This window comes from Magnolia sinica, chromosome 13, assembly GCF_029962835.1.
Source record: "Magnolia sinica isolate HGM2019 chromosome 13, MsV1, whole genome shotgun sequence".
Classification (NCBI taxonomy): Eukaryota; Viridiplantae; Streptophyta; class Magnoliopsida; order Magnoliales; family Magnoliaceae; genus Magnolia; species Magnolia sinica.
Genome location: NC_080585.1, coordinates 9,268,470 through 9,286,060, shown reverse-complemented (window position 1 = coordinate 9,286,060; position 17,591 = coordinate 9,268,470). Strand labels below are relative to the sequence as shown.

General features: G+C 41.3%; 1 protein-coding gene across 1 annotated transcript; it reads left to right on the top strand.

Moving 5' to 3' along the window:
* Positions 1-8,103: 8,103 nt before the first annotated feature.
* Positions 8,104-17,000, top strand: LOC131222719 (ATPase 11, plasma membrane-type). Its single transcript, XM_058217884.1, has 22 exons — positions 8,104-8,170; positions 8,416-8,504; positions 8,671-8,790; positions 8,883-8,981; positions 9,113-9,250; positions 9,626-9,760; positions 10,042-10,221; positions 10,309-10,515; positions 10,603-10,722; positions 10,814-10,933; positions 11,433-11,555; positions 11,661-11,765; positions 11,882-12,026; positions 13,205-13,369; positions 13,461-13,699; positions 13,852-13,884; positions 14,329-14,410; positions 14,634-14,794; positions 15,317-15,502; positions 15,599-15,781; positions 15,867-16,045; positions 16,679-17,000. Exons 2-22 carry the CDS (start codon positions 8,451-8,453, stop codon positions 16,773-16,775), a joined length of 2,871 nt encoding a protein of 956 aa, XP_058073867.1. The 5' UTR covers positions 8,104-8,170; positions 8,416-8,450; the 3' UTR covers positions 16,776-17,000.
* Positions 17,001-17,591: the final 591 nt, after the last annotated feature.

The window sequence follows — 17,591 nt, the reverse complement described above, 5'->3', positions numbered from 1 at the left end:
TTCCCGTAAGGGTTTTCCATATTAAAACTTTGTGTTCTTCTATGATTGCTTAGTGTCATTGTATTTTTATCCTAGATCTAGATCTGTGTAGTTCCGCAGCCCAAATCCCCAACAAGTGGTATCAAAGCAATCGTTAGGGCACAGATCTGAATCTACAGGTTTAGTAATAATGGAAAACGACAAGTTTGATATTGAGAAGTACTTAGGCAAAAATGATTTTGAGTTATGTAAGGTTAAGATGATTAGCATATCAACCAAGTAAGGCGAGATTAAGGCTATTGAAGAGCGAAAATCTACCATGAAAGATGATGAATGGAAAAAACCTTGATAGTAATGCTTTAGCCTCTATCGGTTTATGTCTCACGGATGAGGTTCTTTATAATGTTTTGAGGGAGAAAATTGTGGCTGGTTTGTGGGCAAAGTTAGAGAACATATATGCAAAGAAGTCCTCTGAAAATCGCCTACACTTAAAGCTACAGTGTTATTCCTTCAAGATGGCAGAGGGTGGAGATATAGAAGCCCATATCAGCAACTTTAATAAATTAATGTGCAAATTGCTGGATATGGAGGAAGTGGTCAAAGATGAGGAACAGACATGTATATTGTTGAATTCTCTTCCTGCATCATGTGAGTCTTTCAGGGACACGATGTGCACAACAAATAAAACTCTGAGTGTTGACATCGTTATCTCAACCCTTCAAGGGAAGGCTATGAGAAAGCTAAATGGCGACATGAGGACATCTTCCAAGGCACTGATTACGAGGGGCAGAGATTCTGAAAGAGGTACAGGATCTTCAAGACCTAGATCCAAATCTAAGGGCAAGGGCAAAAGAAAATTAAAGTTTTAGAATTGTGGGTTGTCTGGACACATGAAGAAGGATTGTAGAACTAAAACGAAGAAAGAAAATTCAGCGGCTTCTTCCAAGGAGGCCAATATGGTCACATCTGATGAAGAATCAAGTGTTCGTTTTCATGATTGGTCACTTACACGACAATCATAAAGATGAGTGGATACTTGACATAGGAGCATCTTATCACACGACTCTTCATAAGAGTTGGTTTACCAGTTACAAGGAATGTAATGGTGGACAAGTTTTTATGGGCAATGACAATGCCAGTAATGTTGTGGCTATTGGCACAGTGAGTATCAAGATGTTTGATGGGATGGAGCGTACCTTGACTGACGTCAGACACGTTCCTGATATGAAGAAAAGTCTGATTTCTCTCGGTGCACTCGAGGTTATAGGGTGCAAGTTCACTGGTATTGATGGTGTCCTTAAAGTTTCAAAAGGGGCACTCGTGGTTATGAGAGCACAAAGGTATGAAAACCTTTACAGGTTGATTAGGAGCACCTCGGCAGGTGGAGCAGCAGTAGCTATTGCAGACTCCACGTCTCTACGTATGTGGCATGCTTGTCTGGGCCACATGAGCGAGCGGGGCATGAATGTACTTTCTGATCGGTGTTTGATTCCAGTTTTTAAAAATTTTGATTTAGATATACGTGAGCATTGTAGATATGGTAAACAATCTAGACTGTCTTTTAAATATGAAAAATATGTTTGTAAGGGAGTGCTTGATTATGTGCACTCTGACGCATGGGGGCCACGCCAGAAGTTTCCATTGGGGGGTCGTCATGGTTTGTTTCATTCATTGACGACTACTTCAGGAAAGTTTGAGTTTACTTCATGAAACGTAAATCCGAAGTTTTTACCATATTCAAGCAATGGAAGGTAATGGTAGAAAAACAGTCAGGGCGGAAAATAAAGGTTTTAAAGACTGACAATGGTGGAGAATTTGCTTCCATTAAATTTAATGATTATTGTAAGGACGAAGGGATCAACAAGCACAACACAATGCGCCACACGCTCGAGCAAAACGGTGTGGCTAAGCGAATGAATCAGACTCTCCTGAAGAGTGCCAGATGCATGTTAAGTAATGCTACGTTGGCAAGGACTTATGGACTAAGGCCGTTAACACGGCTTGTTATTTGGTGAACCGTTCTCATTCAACAACAATTGAATATAAAATCTTAGATGAAGTATGGAGTGGTCAGAAACTCGACTACTCAGATCTACGCATATTTGGTTGTGAGGCTTACTCTCATATACCACCAGTTGAGAGAAATAAGCTAGACCATAGAGCCAAGAAGTATATCTTTGTTGGCTATGGCATTGGTGTGAAAGGTTACAGGTTATTCGACAAGGTCACACGTAAGGTCATCACTAGCCGTGACGTCAGATTCGATGAAAGCTCCTTATTTCGCAAGAATGATCAAAAAGAACAAGAAGAACCAGAAAATGTGATCGTAGACGGCCAGATTGATACAGATGATACACAGGCAGAAACAGATGCGAAGACAGACGTACAGGATCAGGTGGAGCAGCCACCTATGAGAAGGAATCCACCGTGTGATCGCAGGTTACCGGCAAGATATAAGGATGACTCTAATATTGCATATGCCCTCATTACAGATGAGGGGGACTCGTCTACTATTCAGGATACTCTTAATGAGCCTGATGCAAAAAAGTGAAAGGCACCGATGGATGATGAGATGGACTCGTTGCACAAAAATCGCACATGGGAGCTGGTGGCTTCCTGTGGGCCGAAAAGTGATCGGATGCTAGTGGTTATTCAAAATGAAACAGGATAGATACAAAGCAAGGTTGGTAGCGAATGATTATGCTCAGAGATAAGGAATCGACTTCACAGATATATTCGTGCCAGTGGTTAAGCAGGTATCTATCAGATTCGTGTTGGCGCTGGTTGCCCAATACGATCTCGAGTTAGAATAGATGGATGTGAAGACTGCATTCCTGCATGGGAAATTGGAAGAGCAGATCTACATGAAGCAATCAGAGGGCTACGAAGTTAAAAGGGCAGAGAAAAAGGTTTGCAGGTTAATGAGGTCGTTGTACGGCCTGAAACAGTCGCCTAGGCAGTGGTATAAAAAATTTGATTCTTTCATGGTGAGTCAGAAATTTACTCGGAGTGAATATGATCACTGTATCTATTTCAAGACACTGAGTGATCAAAAATTCATCATCCTAGTACTGTATATTGATGATATGTTGATCGCATGTCATGATATGTCTAAAATCAATGTACTGAAGACTAAGTTATCAGGGACATTCGAGATGAAAGATCTGGGGGCTGCAAAGAGGGTTCTCGGCATAGATATTCATAGAGACAGAAAGAGGAGCATGCTTTGGTTGTCACAAACAGAATACCTTAAAAAGGTATTGATCAAGTATGGGATGGATCAGGCAAAGTCAGTAAGCGTTCCCCACGCGGCTCACTTCAAGCTTTCCTCAGAACAATGTCCTAAATCAAATGAGGAAAAACAAGTTATGTCTCATATGCCCTATTCAAATGCGGTTGGCAGTTTAATGTATGTCATGGTCTGTACGAGACCGGATATTTCACAGGCAGTTGGTTTTATGAGTAAATACATGTCAAACTCCGGCAAGCAACATTGGGAGGCAGTGAAATAGCTACTTTGATACATTCGAAGTACAAAAGACTACGTCTTAACTTTTGAGAAAATAGGGACAAAGTTGGTAGGATATGTGGATTCCGACTACGCAGGCAGTATAGATTCCAAGAAGTCTACTTCACGATACTCGTTTGTACTATCGGGTGGAGCAATCAGTTGGATGTCGAAGCTTCAATCTGTGGTAGCTCTTTCTACGACCGAAGCAGAATATATGACAGTGATGGAAGCTTTTAAAGAAAGTGTTTGGCTTAGAGGCATGATAAATCAGTGAAACTTCAGCAGGAGGCCGTGTCGGTTAAATGTGATAGCGAGAGCGCTATCAATTTGGCTAAAAATTCTGTTTATCACTCACGTACTAAACACATTGATGTTCGTCACCACTTTATCAGACAGGTACTCGAGGAAGGAGGCGTCACATTGGAAAAGATTCACACCAGCGTAAATCGAGCAAACATGCTCACCAAGGTCGTTCCTACAGAGAAGTTTAAGTTCTTTGCAACTTCTCTAGGCTTGGCGATGGCGTAAAAGAATGACGGAGTGTGCACGAGAAGCGTTGATTGAAGCTATGATGCGATGAAGAGATAAGAGGAGAGGTCAAGGTGCTACACGATTGAAAGTTGAAGACTTGGTGGAGATTGTTGTCAGAAAGTCTTCACTGCCTATAACCGGTCGTAGGGATTTCTCGACCGGTCGTAGGGGTCGTCTCGACCGGTCGTAGCCCGCTCGACTCAAAGTCTTGGTGTTCGGGATTCACAACCGGTCGTAGGGATTGCTCGACCGGTCGTAGGTGTCCTACAACCAGTCGTGACCATCCTACGACCAGTCGTAGTTACGTAGATTCGTTTCCGAATTTGTGTGGATTGTGGATTTGAGTCTTTTCGCAATAAGGATGCGGAAGAGAGTTTCCTAAAACTATAAATAAGGGTCCATAAGGTTATTTTATAGGATGAAAAAGGCTTTCTAAAAGATTCAAAGGTTATCAAAGGGTGTAACAGGGGTGAGATTCGAGGTTGTTCGAATCAGGTAAGTCATTTCTCTTGTAATTTCTATTTCATAGTGGATTTCTGTCGCTTTATGCCGTGGTTTTTTCCCGCAAGTATTTTTCACGTTAAAACTTTGTGTTTTTCTGCGATTGCTTAGTGCCATTGTATTGCTATCCTAGATTTAGATCTGTGTGGTTTTGCAGCCCAAATCCCTAACATTAAATACTTTTTTAGGAGCCACAAAAGTTTTAGATCTTTATGTTCTTTGTATTTTCTCTTTACACTGGATGGAAAATAAACATTATGAAAACTTTACTATAGGCGCCTTTTGGAATTTTTAATAGTGAGGCACCCAATCACTAATGTTTCCTGTTGAATGGTTTACATAAGATTTGAATCTACTTAGTTTACGAGACTATGTCCTGAAATGACTTAGAAAAAGAGATGACATTGTGGATACACAACACATCATAAGGTGAGTCCATGGTAATGGTAACACCCACTAAGGTGTTATTTAAGTGACACCTACTTCGAGCATATTAGGTGAGACCAACCTCACCCAAGAAAGTGCGCGTCTTACCGCGGGGTCCATCTTAATGTATGTATTCCATATCCACACAGTCTATTAATTTTTTCCATACCATCTTAGGGCATGAGTCCAAAATTAAAACACATCCAATTTTCAAGCTAACAATACCATGAGAAATAGTGGTGATTGTCTATTAATGAGCCACAAAAGTTTTGAATGAAGATGATATTTGTATTTTGCCTTATTCATGTATATGTAACCCTATAAACAGACCGTATGGCAAATAAACATTACGAAAATTTTATGGTGAGCCCTACCAAGTTTTTAATGATAGAGCTTTTGATCATCACTCTTTCCTATGATATAGTCCACATTAGAGTTGGATCTGCTTTATTTTTTATTTTTAGCTCATGCCCTAAACCGATCAGTAAACACCACTAGATAGTGGATGTAAAATACATACATCAAGGTAGGCCCCATAGCAAGGACCGCACCTAATCCGCCCTCATTAACAATAGGGTCCCAATCAAAATTGGGCCGGCCAGCTCATCTTGGATGTACAAGGGCATTTGGGAACTATCCATATATGGTGGAATTTGATTGGCCACATGACGTTACGAATATGGAGTCATGCAAAGTATATTTAAAACTTGATCACATGACCTAATTAAATGCCGCCACGGAAGAAAACCACTGACCTAAGTTCTTCTTTGGATCCACATCCATCTCAGACCATATAAAATTAAGTACGGCTTGGACCAAGTTTCCTTAGTTTTAGTGGTAATGTTCGGTATTAAACATATATTAATTACAACATCAACAAAACGTATATTAATTACTATAGCAACACGATTAGAGATATATTAATGGACAACTACATTGGAGAGTTCATTTACTAAACAACGTACATCAATGTAGCACTTGAATATGTCATCTAATCCATCCATTTAGGTTGGCCCAATGCTATAGATCTCCTTATTCAACATGGATCCGACCACCCCAACCCACTATACTAAAATCGAATGGGTCAAGGGTTCAGGTTCGGACCCTAAAAAAGTCCATACCTAAAAAGATCCGGACCCGGCAAGACTCAAGACCGATTAACCCAAACATGAGCACTCTAGGATCCGACCCAAACCCGAAATGTGTCTGCACGCGTATAGCCAACCATGGTACGCCGGAGTAGCAACCTACATTAGCAAATCAAGATTTTTTTTTATTTAAATAGAAGTTGGGTGAAGTTAGCCAGTTAGACGACCTACGTCGACACAGGTGTCAATCCACATGGGTACAGAAAAAGAGGGTCGTACTGCAATAATTTCACTCTCCGTCGGTCAAAAACTCGAAAATACAAAAGAAGGTGATGGAACTCTAGTCCAACCATATGGACCATATCCAAAAGATATCCATGAGCCACTGGATTAGAGAACGTTGGGACTATAGCCTTTGCATCTGGGGTTTTTTCATTGATCCAAACCGTTTATATGATGGGCCTCACCTTGGATGGTGGAAATCCATAAAATCAAGTCTCTCTCTCTCTCTCTCTTTGGAGTATTTTAACGCTTTGATCATGTTTCTTTGGTTTGAATATGGACGGTCTTTTTGAACTTTGAGTAATCAAATGGTTGAGATACTTTGATGGTGATGAGGTTTTTCTGGGTATCCGCTATCCACGTCGAGGATCATGGTTTAAACATTTTGGGACGTTGAAAAGGACCAGATCCAATTGCTAAAGCACCAACCTATCCAATTTCTAATTTCAATACGTCGGGATGTATTCTACCTGCTCTTTACTATCTTTAAAGGTACTTGCGCCAGTAGAATTCGAATCCCACTGTTCAACCGACATAAACGCGTACATTGTTTATTACAAATCCATTCCTCTATCGACTGGGCCACGTGGGGTATGCCAGTTGGCTCAAAGCGAGGCTGTTTATGGAATCTACGGTCTTACAATAAGATCTTTTCGGAGATTGATAAACGGTCCACGTTCAAATTGCAATGGAGACGTATAAGACAAGCAGATTGGATGAATTCTTTGGAAGAAAAATGCATTTAGGAAGTCCCTGTCTAATGAACGGTCGGATCTATCACGCATGTGACATGCTTATACACGTACCCCGCGAGTAGCTTTCGCGTTTCTTCCAAGACCTTTCTCGGGTTGGTGGGGGTTACGCCCAAGGTGGACTCTTTTTCTCTCCTACTTCACCCTTCACCTTTTACTATTTAATAAAAAGAATCCAAAAATTCTAAAGCGAATCGCAGGAGGATACTTTAAAGATATGACTCGCCAAAAAATCCGAAGAACTGCACGTGTTAGAATCAGAACCATTCATCTATTTTGGACCACCTTGTAAATCAAAATAATCCAAGATGGACAACTCATCACATAGCCCACATCACACATCAAAACTAAGACCACGTGCCATCTTTTCCTTCTCCAAACATCACACGCACGGCCGCATGTTATTGGTATTCCCTCCTGCAAATGATGTGCTGGCCGTATCTTGGACGCACATCCCAGACCACGTGGGCCACGACAAGTATGTGGAATCTGATACTCGCGCGAATCTCTGAAGCGCAGTCGCGCAAGGGAAAATGAATGATGAATTTTAATAATCAGGGAGTGTACCCGTCAAGTACATGTTCCGGTTCGAGCCGTTTATCCGCGGCCGAGGTCGTGCCCTAGTAGCCAGTAATGAGAGGTGAAAAGCTTTGATACTCTGGCAGAGTTGGACAGATGGTACTCATTCACTTAGAAATAACATAGAAAAATACAATTAATTAAATTAAACCGTCCAAATTATATTTTTCCAGTTTGATGTGCCAATGACAGAAAATGTAGCATATTTGATTCTCTGACTATAAGATTGGTGGAAATGACAAAAGTCCAATGGTCACATTTTAGAAAGCGAGTATCCACGAATCAGAGGTTGGGATTCTTCAACTAATCTAATTGTTATTGAAGAAACTTTTTTTTTTTTTGCAGCGGAATAAGCAATTTAGTGTGGTCATATCAAGTTAATGTGTGTGACGTGTACCATGTATATTGAGTATGAAGCGTCATAGGCAGCCAGAGTATCCAATTGCGCACCTGATAAAAGAGGGGCGATCATATGAATTGGAACTCCCTCGTCCTCCTCTCGCCCTGATCTGCACTATCCGGTATGGTACTCTCTGTCTCTCTCTCTCTCTCTCTCTCTCTCTCTCTCTCATTTTCTTCTCTCTCACACACACTCTTCCCTGTAACTCCTTCTCTCATTTTCCTATTTTCTACGGCTCTGATCTGTTTTTTTTTTTGGTTAGTAAGCGCAAGATTTTCTTCTCTCACAGACACACTCTCTCCTTCTCTTTTTTCACTTTCCTATTTTCTACGGCTCTGATCTGGGTTTTTTTTTTTTTTTTTTCAGTAGGTTTGTAAGCGTTAGAGAGAGAGAGAGAGAGGATGGGAGATAAGGCGGAGGTTTTGGAGGCAGTTCTCAAGGAAGCTGTGGATTTGGTTCGACTACTATTACCAGATCTGAAGTAGTTGTATTTTATTTTTTGTTATTTTTACTTGGATTTTTGGATATATATATATATATATATATATATATATATATATATATATATATATATATATATATATATATATATATATTAATTTTGGTGATTGGGTTGTGTAGGAGAACATACCGATTGAAGAGGTGTTTGAGAATCTAAGATGTAGCAAGGAGGGTCTGACGACTGAGGCTACTCAGGAGAGGTTGTCCATCTTCGGCCACAACAAGCTTGAAGAGAAGAAGGTTTTGGATATATACACAGATGTTGGGTGCATGTTCTTCATTTTAATTTTCGTTTTTTAATTATTTTAGATTTTTTGTTTTGAGTGTTTCAGGAGAGCAAGTTCTTGAAGTTTTTGGGGTTTATGTGGAACCCGCTATCATGGGTCATGGAAGCCGCTGCGATCATGGCCATTGCTCTTGCGAACGGAGGAGTAAGCTTTATTTGATTTGATTTGATTTGATTTTTTGTTTTATTATTTTTATTTTTTTGGTTTTTGAGGATTTTGAGTGGGGTATGTTTGAGGTTGAGAAATTTTTTGATTTGGCGTTTTGAATTTTGTAGGGAAAGCCTCCAGATTGGCAGGATTTTGTTGGTATTATAACCCTTCTTGTGATCAATTCGACAATCAGTTTCATTGAAGAGAATAACGCTGGGAATGCTGCTGCGGCCCTGATGGCCCGTCTTGCTCCCAAAGCTAAGGTAGTTTACTTACTAACGTTAGATCTATGTTGGGTCTCTCTCTCTCTCTCTCTCTCTCTCTCTCTCTCTCTCTCTCTTCCAATTTTAGCAGTCGATGATGTAGTGATGAAATTCATGTGGATAATGAAACCATAAGATTGGAGTTTTAGATATTAGGCTTTTCTGGTGCGTAGATTTTCAAAGAATAAAGTGGATTTTGGAGTGCAATTATCAGGATCTTGAAATTTTAGGACTGTCCTGCACTTATCAAGTCATGCATGTCATGCGTTTGTGGATTTTACCTTGTATAAAGTGGGGACTGCCGCGATATGTCTAGCTTTTGTTCGATTTATGTTCTGGTAGCTGATTCGGTTCCTTTGCATTGTGAGTCTCCAGGTTCTCAGGGATGGGAGGTGGAGTGAGGAAGATGCGGCTGTTCTTGTCCCGGGGGACATTATCAGTATCAAGCTCGGGGATATCGTTCCTGCAGATGCCCGTCTACTTGATGGTGATCCGTTGAAAATCGATCAGGTGTGTTATTGCATCTTGTTATCCTCTTCCACGTTATTGTATGTTCGAGTGTCCTTCAATGTCAAGGCCACAGAATGTGCCACTGCAATCTTGGTTTGGGTAAGAACCAGACTCTGCTTTTCTTATCTGGCATGTCGTTTGAGGCAGAAAAAGGGGGAAGCTCTAGCTTACTCTTCGAAAGTGGCATCAGCCACGATTAGGCCGTACCCCCAATTGACACCTTACTGTTAAACGATCAAGGTAGGCCACCTCATGGTTCAGCTTGTTTTTGCAATGTGCAGTCTGCCCTTACTGGAGAGTCCCTGCCCGTGACCAAAGGCCCTGGCGATGGTGTCTATTCTGGTTCCACATGCAAGCAAGGAGAGATCGAAGCCATTGTTATTGCCACTGGTGTGCATACCTTTTTCGGCAAGGCTGCTCACCTTGTAGACAGCACCAACCAAGTCGGCCATTTCCAGAAGGCAAGGCACTGCAATCTCTTGATCCGGGACAAATCTCGCTGTTCCCTTGTTTTTTCATTCATGTATGGTTTTTGTTTCACTGGTTAGGTCTTGACTGCAATCGGGAACTTCTGTATATGTTCGATTGCTGTGGGAATGGTAATTGAGATTGTTGTCATGTATCCTATTCAAGACCGGAAGTATCGTCCAGGAATTGACAATCTTCTGGTCCTTCTCATTGGAGGAATTCCGATTGCCATGCCCACAGTTCTCTCCGTGACAATGGCAATTGGATCTCATCGTTTGTCTCAGCAGGTTGGTATGGGTTGGATTCTGCAGAAACACTTTCATTGCTTTGTGGTTTGGTTAGTGCCCACTTTATGTGGATGTTTACTGTTGTAGGGGGCTATCACGAAAAGGATGACTGCCATCGAGGAAATGGCTGGAATGGATGTTCTTTGCAGTGACAAAACGGGAACTCTAACTTTGAACAAACTCACAGTTGACAAGAATCTTATTGAGGTCGTACAGAATGCCTGTGACTGAGTTTTGTTTTTGAGGATGGAAATGGATGCTTATTGTGTCTCCTCGCTTTGAATTTATCATTCCCTAGGTTTTTGCAAAAGGTGTAGACCAGGGCACTGTCATTCTAATGGCTGCCAGAGCTTCCAGAACTGAAAACCAAGATGCCATCGACACTGCTATTGTTGGGATGCTAGCCGACCCAAAAGAGGTAATGGAAATTCCATATGTCAAGGTCTCAAGTCCAACCGGTTGGACCGCAGGGTACGGTCCACCTGGCGGATAACTTCTAACTTGCTAAGCACATAGGACATCCAACCCATTCAATAGATTGGCCCCACCATGAAGAATGCTTCATGAAAAAATTAAAATCAGCCCTATCCATTGATCAAGTCGACCACACTTGTATTTTGCTATTTATCAATGGCTATACACTGTTTTTTATGGTGTGGCTCACTTGATGATTGTTTAGGGCTGATTTTTGCACTAGGTGATCCTCATGGTGGGGCCAACCTATTAGGATGATTGGATGTCACAAGCACTTAACAGGTTAGAAGTTGTCCACTGGTGGACTGTTAACTGCGGTCCAACTGGTTGGACTTGAGATCTCTCTCTCTCTCTCTCTCTCTCTCTCTCTCTCTGTGTGTGTCTATTTGGATGGATTGTTAATTTTTCTCTTTTGGATTTCCCCCTTTTTATTGCACTAAAAGGCACGGGCTGGTGTTCAAGAGATCCATTTCCTTCCTTTTAACCCGACTGATAAACGGACAGCTCTAACTTACATCGACAGTGAAGGGAAAATGCATCGTGTTAGTAAAGGTGCACCAGAGCAGGTACTACTAGTATTATTGTTTTCATGGTTTCTTCTTTCTTGTTAGGAGTGACTTTTACAATCCCTGGCTTTGGTTGCTGATCCTCCTTGGCCAATGGTTGCCCAGATTTTGAACCTTGCACACAATAGGTCTGACATAGAGCGTAGAGTTCATGCTGTGATTGACAAGTTTGCGGAGCGAGGGCTTCGATCCCTTGCAGTTGCCTACCAGGTAAATTGTCGGCATCCTCTCTTTTGCTGACTCTACTTTATTCTTGTCTATTTTCTAGTTGTGTATGAGTAACCTATTTCATTTGCTATTTGGGTACAACATTGATTGTTATGCAGGAGGTTCCAGAGGGTAGGAAAGATAGTCCAGGAGGTCCATGGCAATTCATTGGTCTCATGCCTCTTTTTGATCCTCCTCGACATGACAGTGCAGAAACAATCAGGAGGGCACTAAACCTTGGTGTGAATGTTAAAATGATCACAGGTTGGCTTCTGTCTTATGACATCATTCTTTACAATTTTGTTGTTGGAAAATACCAACCACGTTTCTACCGTTACCCTTTAAAAAAAAGAAGACGAAGAAAGAAATAAAGAAAAAACTACATTTCTACACTTTTACAAGTTTTTTTTGTTTTTTTATCCAACTTTCTAATGTTCTTCATTTTATGCACTTCCTTCACGTTTATTCTTCAAATCAATCAAAGGGATCTCATGAATAAAGTTGGCTACTTGCGAGGTCCTTCCATTTCATTTTTAGTTCTCTGAAAGCTTCCAAAATGCCTAGGAGATCCATTCACCGCCTACCCGTTTAAACTACAGAAAAATAGAAAATGCAGGGAACCTCCCCCACCTTTTAGGAAACCTTAGGAATGCCATCCATCATGTGACCAAAGTTGAATCCTGAAGGCACTTTTATTGGGTGAGGGCGCGATTTTGAGTCAGCTTGAGACTCGATTGATGAGTCCCTAAATTCATTCAGGTGAACTTTTGCATGGAAACTAAATGGAAAATTAAGAATATTAGGAATCAGCTGCTGCTGGAAGATGTGTTTAACAAATATGGGCATGGCCCTAAACATGCACGGCATAAAGAATTCCTAGCCTGTCTGAGAGTCGTGAACATTCACAAGGCCAAAGAAAAGTGTCTTTTTTTATCACTAACAAAGGGAATTTCTGGGGGAAAAAAAAGAAGGAAATTTATTGAAGGAGACAAGGTATTAAATACACAATCCATCAAGGCAACAAACAAATGAAAAGAGTATAAGAGAATACTTGTTTATGGATTGGCTGGTAAATTGTATAAATTTAAGTTAGGAGTTGCCAATGTTTGGGTGTAAAACTGTAAATGTAAATACCATGAGTTTCATATGAATCAGAGCTGATGTCACCTTTCATCGAGTTAGACTTTTTTGTGGCTCAGTTTATTCAGTCCAAAGTTCAGGCCATAGGAAAGTTTGTCAAGGGGTGATAATGTCCTGGATCTTGTATCATTTCCACATTTCTCGGTTTTCATACAATCATCTTTCCTTTTAGATTGTTCTATTTGGACAACTGATGTTCTTTAACAATTTTCTGTCAGGCATGGAAGGCCTGTTTTTACATTATTGTGTCCCCCGCTCCATACGTTAATTACTTGTCTGTAACATGCTTGGATTTCTATCAGGTGATCAACTAGCTATAGGAAAGGAAACCGGTCGCCGTCTGGGAATGGGCACCAACATGTACCCTTCATCAGCTTTGCTAGGACAGAACAAGGACGAGTCAATTGTTGCTTTGCCAATTGATGAGCTGATAGAGAAGGCCGATGGTTTTGCTGGTGTTTTCCCTGGTATTTGCTCGTGGCATCAAGACTGTTCATTCTTTGCTTCGAGTAGTAAAACATCTTCTATCACCTTGCTTATGTCTATTTGTTGATTCAGAGCACAAATACGAGATTGTTAAACGTCTGCAAGCAAGGAAACATATATGTGGAATGACTGGTGATGGAGTTAATGATGCTCCTGCTCTTAAGAAGGCTGACATTGGGATAGCCGTTGCAGACGCAACTGATGCAGCTCGCAGTGCTTCTGACATTGTCCTTACAGAACCTGGCCTGAGTGTCATCATTAGTGCCGTGCTGACGAGTCGTGCAATCTTTCAGAGGATGAAAAATTACACAGTAAGCATTGCCTCCTGATCATGGATGAATGTTGTTCTTCCCATTGAAATTTGTTTGTTTTCCCTTCCTCCCTTGTCAACAGTTTAATCACTTCTTCCCCACCTTTTTTGCTGCATAAGCTGTTTCTGATAGAGTCCCATTACATTTTGCAGATTTATGCAGTGTCTATTACAATTCGTATTGTGGTAAGTTATCTGATAGAAATATATCAGGCTTAATCATGTAAATGTCATATGGCTGTACCTGCACCTCTGGTATGACTTTTGTGTCCAGCAAAGCATCTAGTATAAATGATTAGTCAGGTTTGTCTCTACTAGCACAAATTCAGTTTAGATATCATCTAGATGGCTTTGCTGGCTTACGTGTGAAGTGCAGGTTTTTGTGTAGAACTGACGGCAATTAGTACTACCAAGCCTGCTCCTGAGGTTGCTTTTTTATTATGAGTTGAGCATGCTGTGATTCATTTTTGAAACCATCTACCTTAATATGCTTGGATTCATTTAAACAAGTGCTGGGTGATCTTGTTTCCCTTACATGAGCATTGCTTGGTCAGGGAACCCTAGGTTTTGGTTACCAAAATGAAGTAAAATCATGTCTTTATACTTCCACTTGGGGTGTTATTGTAACAGCTTGGTTTCATGCTGCTGGCTCTCATATGGAAGTTCGACTTTCCACCCTTCATGGTTCTCATCATCGCCATCCTGAATGATGGTTTGTGCCTTTACCCAAAAATCATCTGCCTTTTTTGCTTCTTTCTGGTTTAGCATGCGTATGTAGCTTCTTATTCTTCTTCTTTTTTCTTTTATTGCTCAACTGGTTGGCCAATAGCGGCTCTGTTTTTTTCGTTCTTTCTCATTCTTTCTGCAGTAAATTCCCAAAACCTCTCTACCATCTCTCTCTCTTTAAATGAGCAGCTCTCCAATGACATGATCAGGTACCATAATGACAATATCCAAGGATAGGGTGAAGCCTTCTCCTCTTCCAGACAGCTGGAAGCTAGCAGAGATCTTTGCAACTGGCATCATTCTGGGAAGTTACTTGGCGATGATGACTGTGATTTTCTTCTGGGCTGCCTACAAAACTGATTTCTTCCCGGTATGAAGACTATACTAACTAAATAATCAACTGATCAGCATAAGGCAGTCGGTAATTCACTTTGATCTGTGCTTTTGGACAAGGGTATGCCTGTGGTTTTTACAGCAAAAAATTCTTAAATGGTTTTGAAGTACAACCGAGTTCCTTCTGGTTTGGATAAAGTACATTCTCTTGGGCCTCCAGATGATTCAGAAAATCGAACAAAATGCATTTATTTCCGTGGATGTTCATAGGATGTTGAGTTTTGTGTTTACGATTCGACTTCTGATGCAACTTATATACCCCCCCCCCCCCCCCCACACACACACACACACACACACACAAAGAAGAAGAAGACGCCAATTTACATTTGTTTACATTACTGCAAGTCCCATTCATTTGAGTTTTGAAATGATTTGGTCAAAATAGTGTACCATTTTTTAATTTTCCAGTTTGCTGCTCGAGTTCCTTTGATTTATAACTCCTTGCCTTGCCAGTTGCATTGATTAACACTTGCACCTCTGCTACTTGGGAATTTGCCAGAGAATATTTCATGTTTCAAGCCTTCAGAAAGAAGCTCATGATGACATCAAAAAGCTTGCTTCGGCAATATACCTGCAAGTGAGTACCATCAGCCAGGCTCTCATATTTGTGACGAGATCACGGAGCTGGTCCTTTATCGAGCGCCCCGGTTTGTTGTTGGTAGTAGCTTTCTTGGTTGCTCAGCTGGTGAGAGAGTCTTCCTATCCTTTTCATGCCTTCTGTCTTTCACCTTCGTAGAACAGCGCGCTTATCAATCATATGTGCTCCGCGTGCAATGTTCAGATTGCTACACTGATTGCCGTGTACGCAAACTGGGGTTTTGCTGCTATTGAAGGGATTGGCTGGGGTTGGGCCGGTGTTATTTGGCTCTACAATATCATCTTCTACTTTCCGCTTGATTTCATCAAGTTCATAATTCGCTACGCACTGAGTGGGAAGGCGTGGGATCTTGTCATCGAGCAAAGGGTATGCATGCATCTATTTGCCTTTGTTTCCGTTTTGTTGGGTTTCCTGCTCTTGTTGATTGTGGCGGGTTCATTTTGTCTTGCAGATTGCCTTCACTAGGCAGAAGGATTTCGGAAAGGAGGCGAGGGAGCTTAAGTGGGCCCATGCTCAAAGAACACTGCATGGCCTGCATCCTCCAGATACCAAGATGTTCAATGAGAGGACCAATTTCACGGATCTTAATCAGATGGCAGAAGAGGCTAGAAGGCGAGCTGAGATTGCAAGGTATCTTACTACCATCTTAGTAATAATAAAGAGCACAACTGGAATGATCTTTTCTAGAGCTTATGTCTTCCGCGTGCTTCCCTTGTCATTCTTTTGACTCTTCTGACTTCATTCTTTTTAAAGAGAAATGAGCCAGTGTAAAACGTCCATAGTGAAGTTGATAGCTGGTGAATCTATCACTGGCCTATCAAGAATGGACAGCTACAGGTGGTGGGTGACACTCGCTTTGAACTTTAGGCATCCGGATCAAATTGGCCCCCACTTTTCATCCCAACTGACTCTCTGAATGGAGGTTGATGAGTTCCACGCACGTTGGTTTTCTCTGTGGATGCTTATGCTTCACTCCTGAATCATATCCCCCAAACTCCCGCTACTGAGGGATCAGGTGGTGCTCTGCAGTGGAAAGTGGGTCCTGCATGCTTCAACCCTCTAAAATGGTTGTACACTGAGGTACCTGCTTTGCAATGGATGTTGATCAGAGGGTGATATGATTCATCCAAAGAGAACTGTAACTGTGGTTGTTTTGACCTCAGAATACCCATTTCCTGAAAAACTACAGTTCCATGACGAAGTTACAATTTAAAATTTTCTGAAAGTGAAGATGGACGTATATAACCCAATATCTGTTTCCAGGCTGAGAGAATTACACACCCTGAAAGGGCACGTGGAGTCGGTGGTGAGACTGAAGGGTCTTGACATAGACACCATCCAGCAAGCCTACACTGTCTGAAGAGCCGAAAGGGGAAAAAAAAGGTGTGAGCAGAAGGGGAAAGAGAAGGGGTCCATACGCCATCAGATGTTTTTTTTTATATTCATCAACCCCATATGCATGTGAACAATGACCCTTGGGTGCTGCGAGTGAGAGTAAATGTATTGGGGCATGTAATGATAGCCCGACGCATTCTGCATATTTATAAGCGGGTAGTTTTATTTTTTTTAAATCTCGTTTATATTATTTCTATTGCCATCACTAATGTATGTGTGCTTGTGGGCCTGTGCTTTCAATTCCAACCACATGGATGCCCCTCAGAAATGTCGTTTCTCTGTTTCTCTCTCTACGTGGAGGGGGGAAAAAAGAAAAGAAAAATGCAATGAGATGCCCGACCATGTGCAGAGGTGCTGATCAGGTACTATCTATGTATTGGCTTGGGCTCTCTTTTTCTTCTTTTTTTAAATTATTCTCTTTCTTTCTTTATATATATATATATATATATATATATATATATATATATATATATTTCAGGCATGTGCTGGCCACTCTCCACTCCCTGGATTGATTATGTTATTACAACAGTGCTCATGATCATGCGTGCATGTACCTTGATGTGTCATTTATGTGGAATGTCTGCTTTGATGCGGACGGCTTTAATGCTTGTCTGATGCATGCATGTGCCAGCATGTGCCAGCATGTGCCATATAAATGGAAGGTAGACGTTTGTCAGCTGCAGATTTTGAATCCTTCAATTTGGCTAGGGGGGCTTTGATTGTGGTAGGATGTGCCATTTTAGAGTAGGGAGCTCAGCGATTTGTGGCTGTTGGTCCTCGA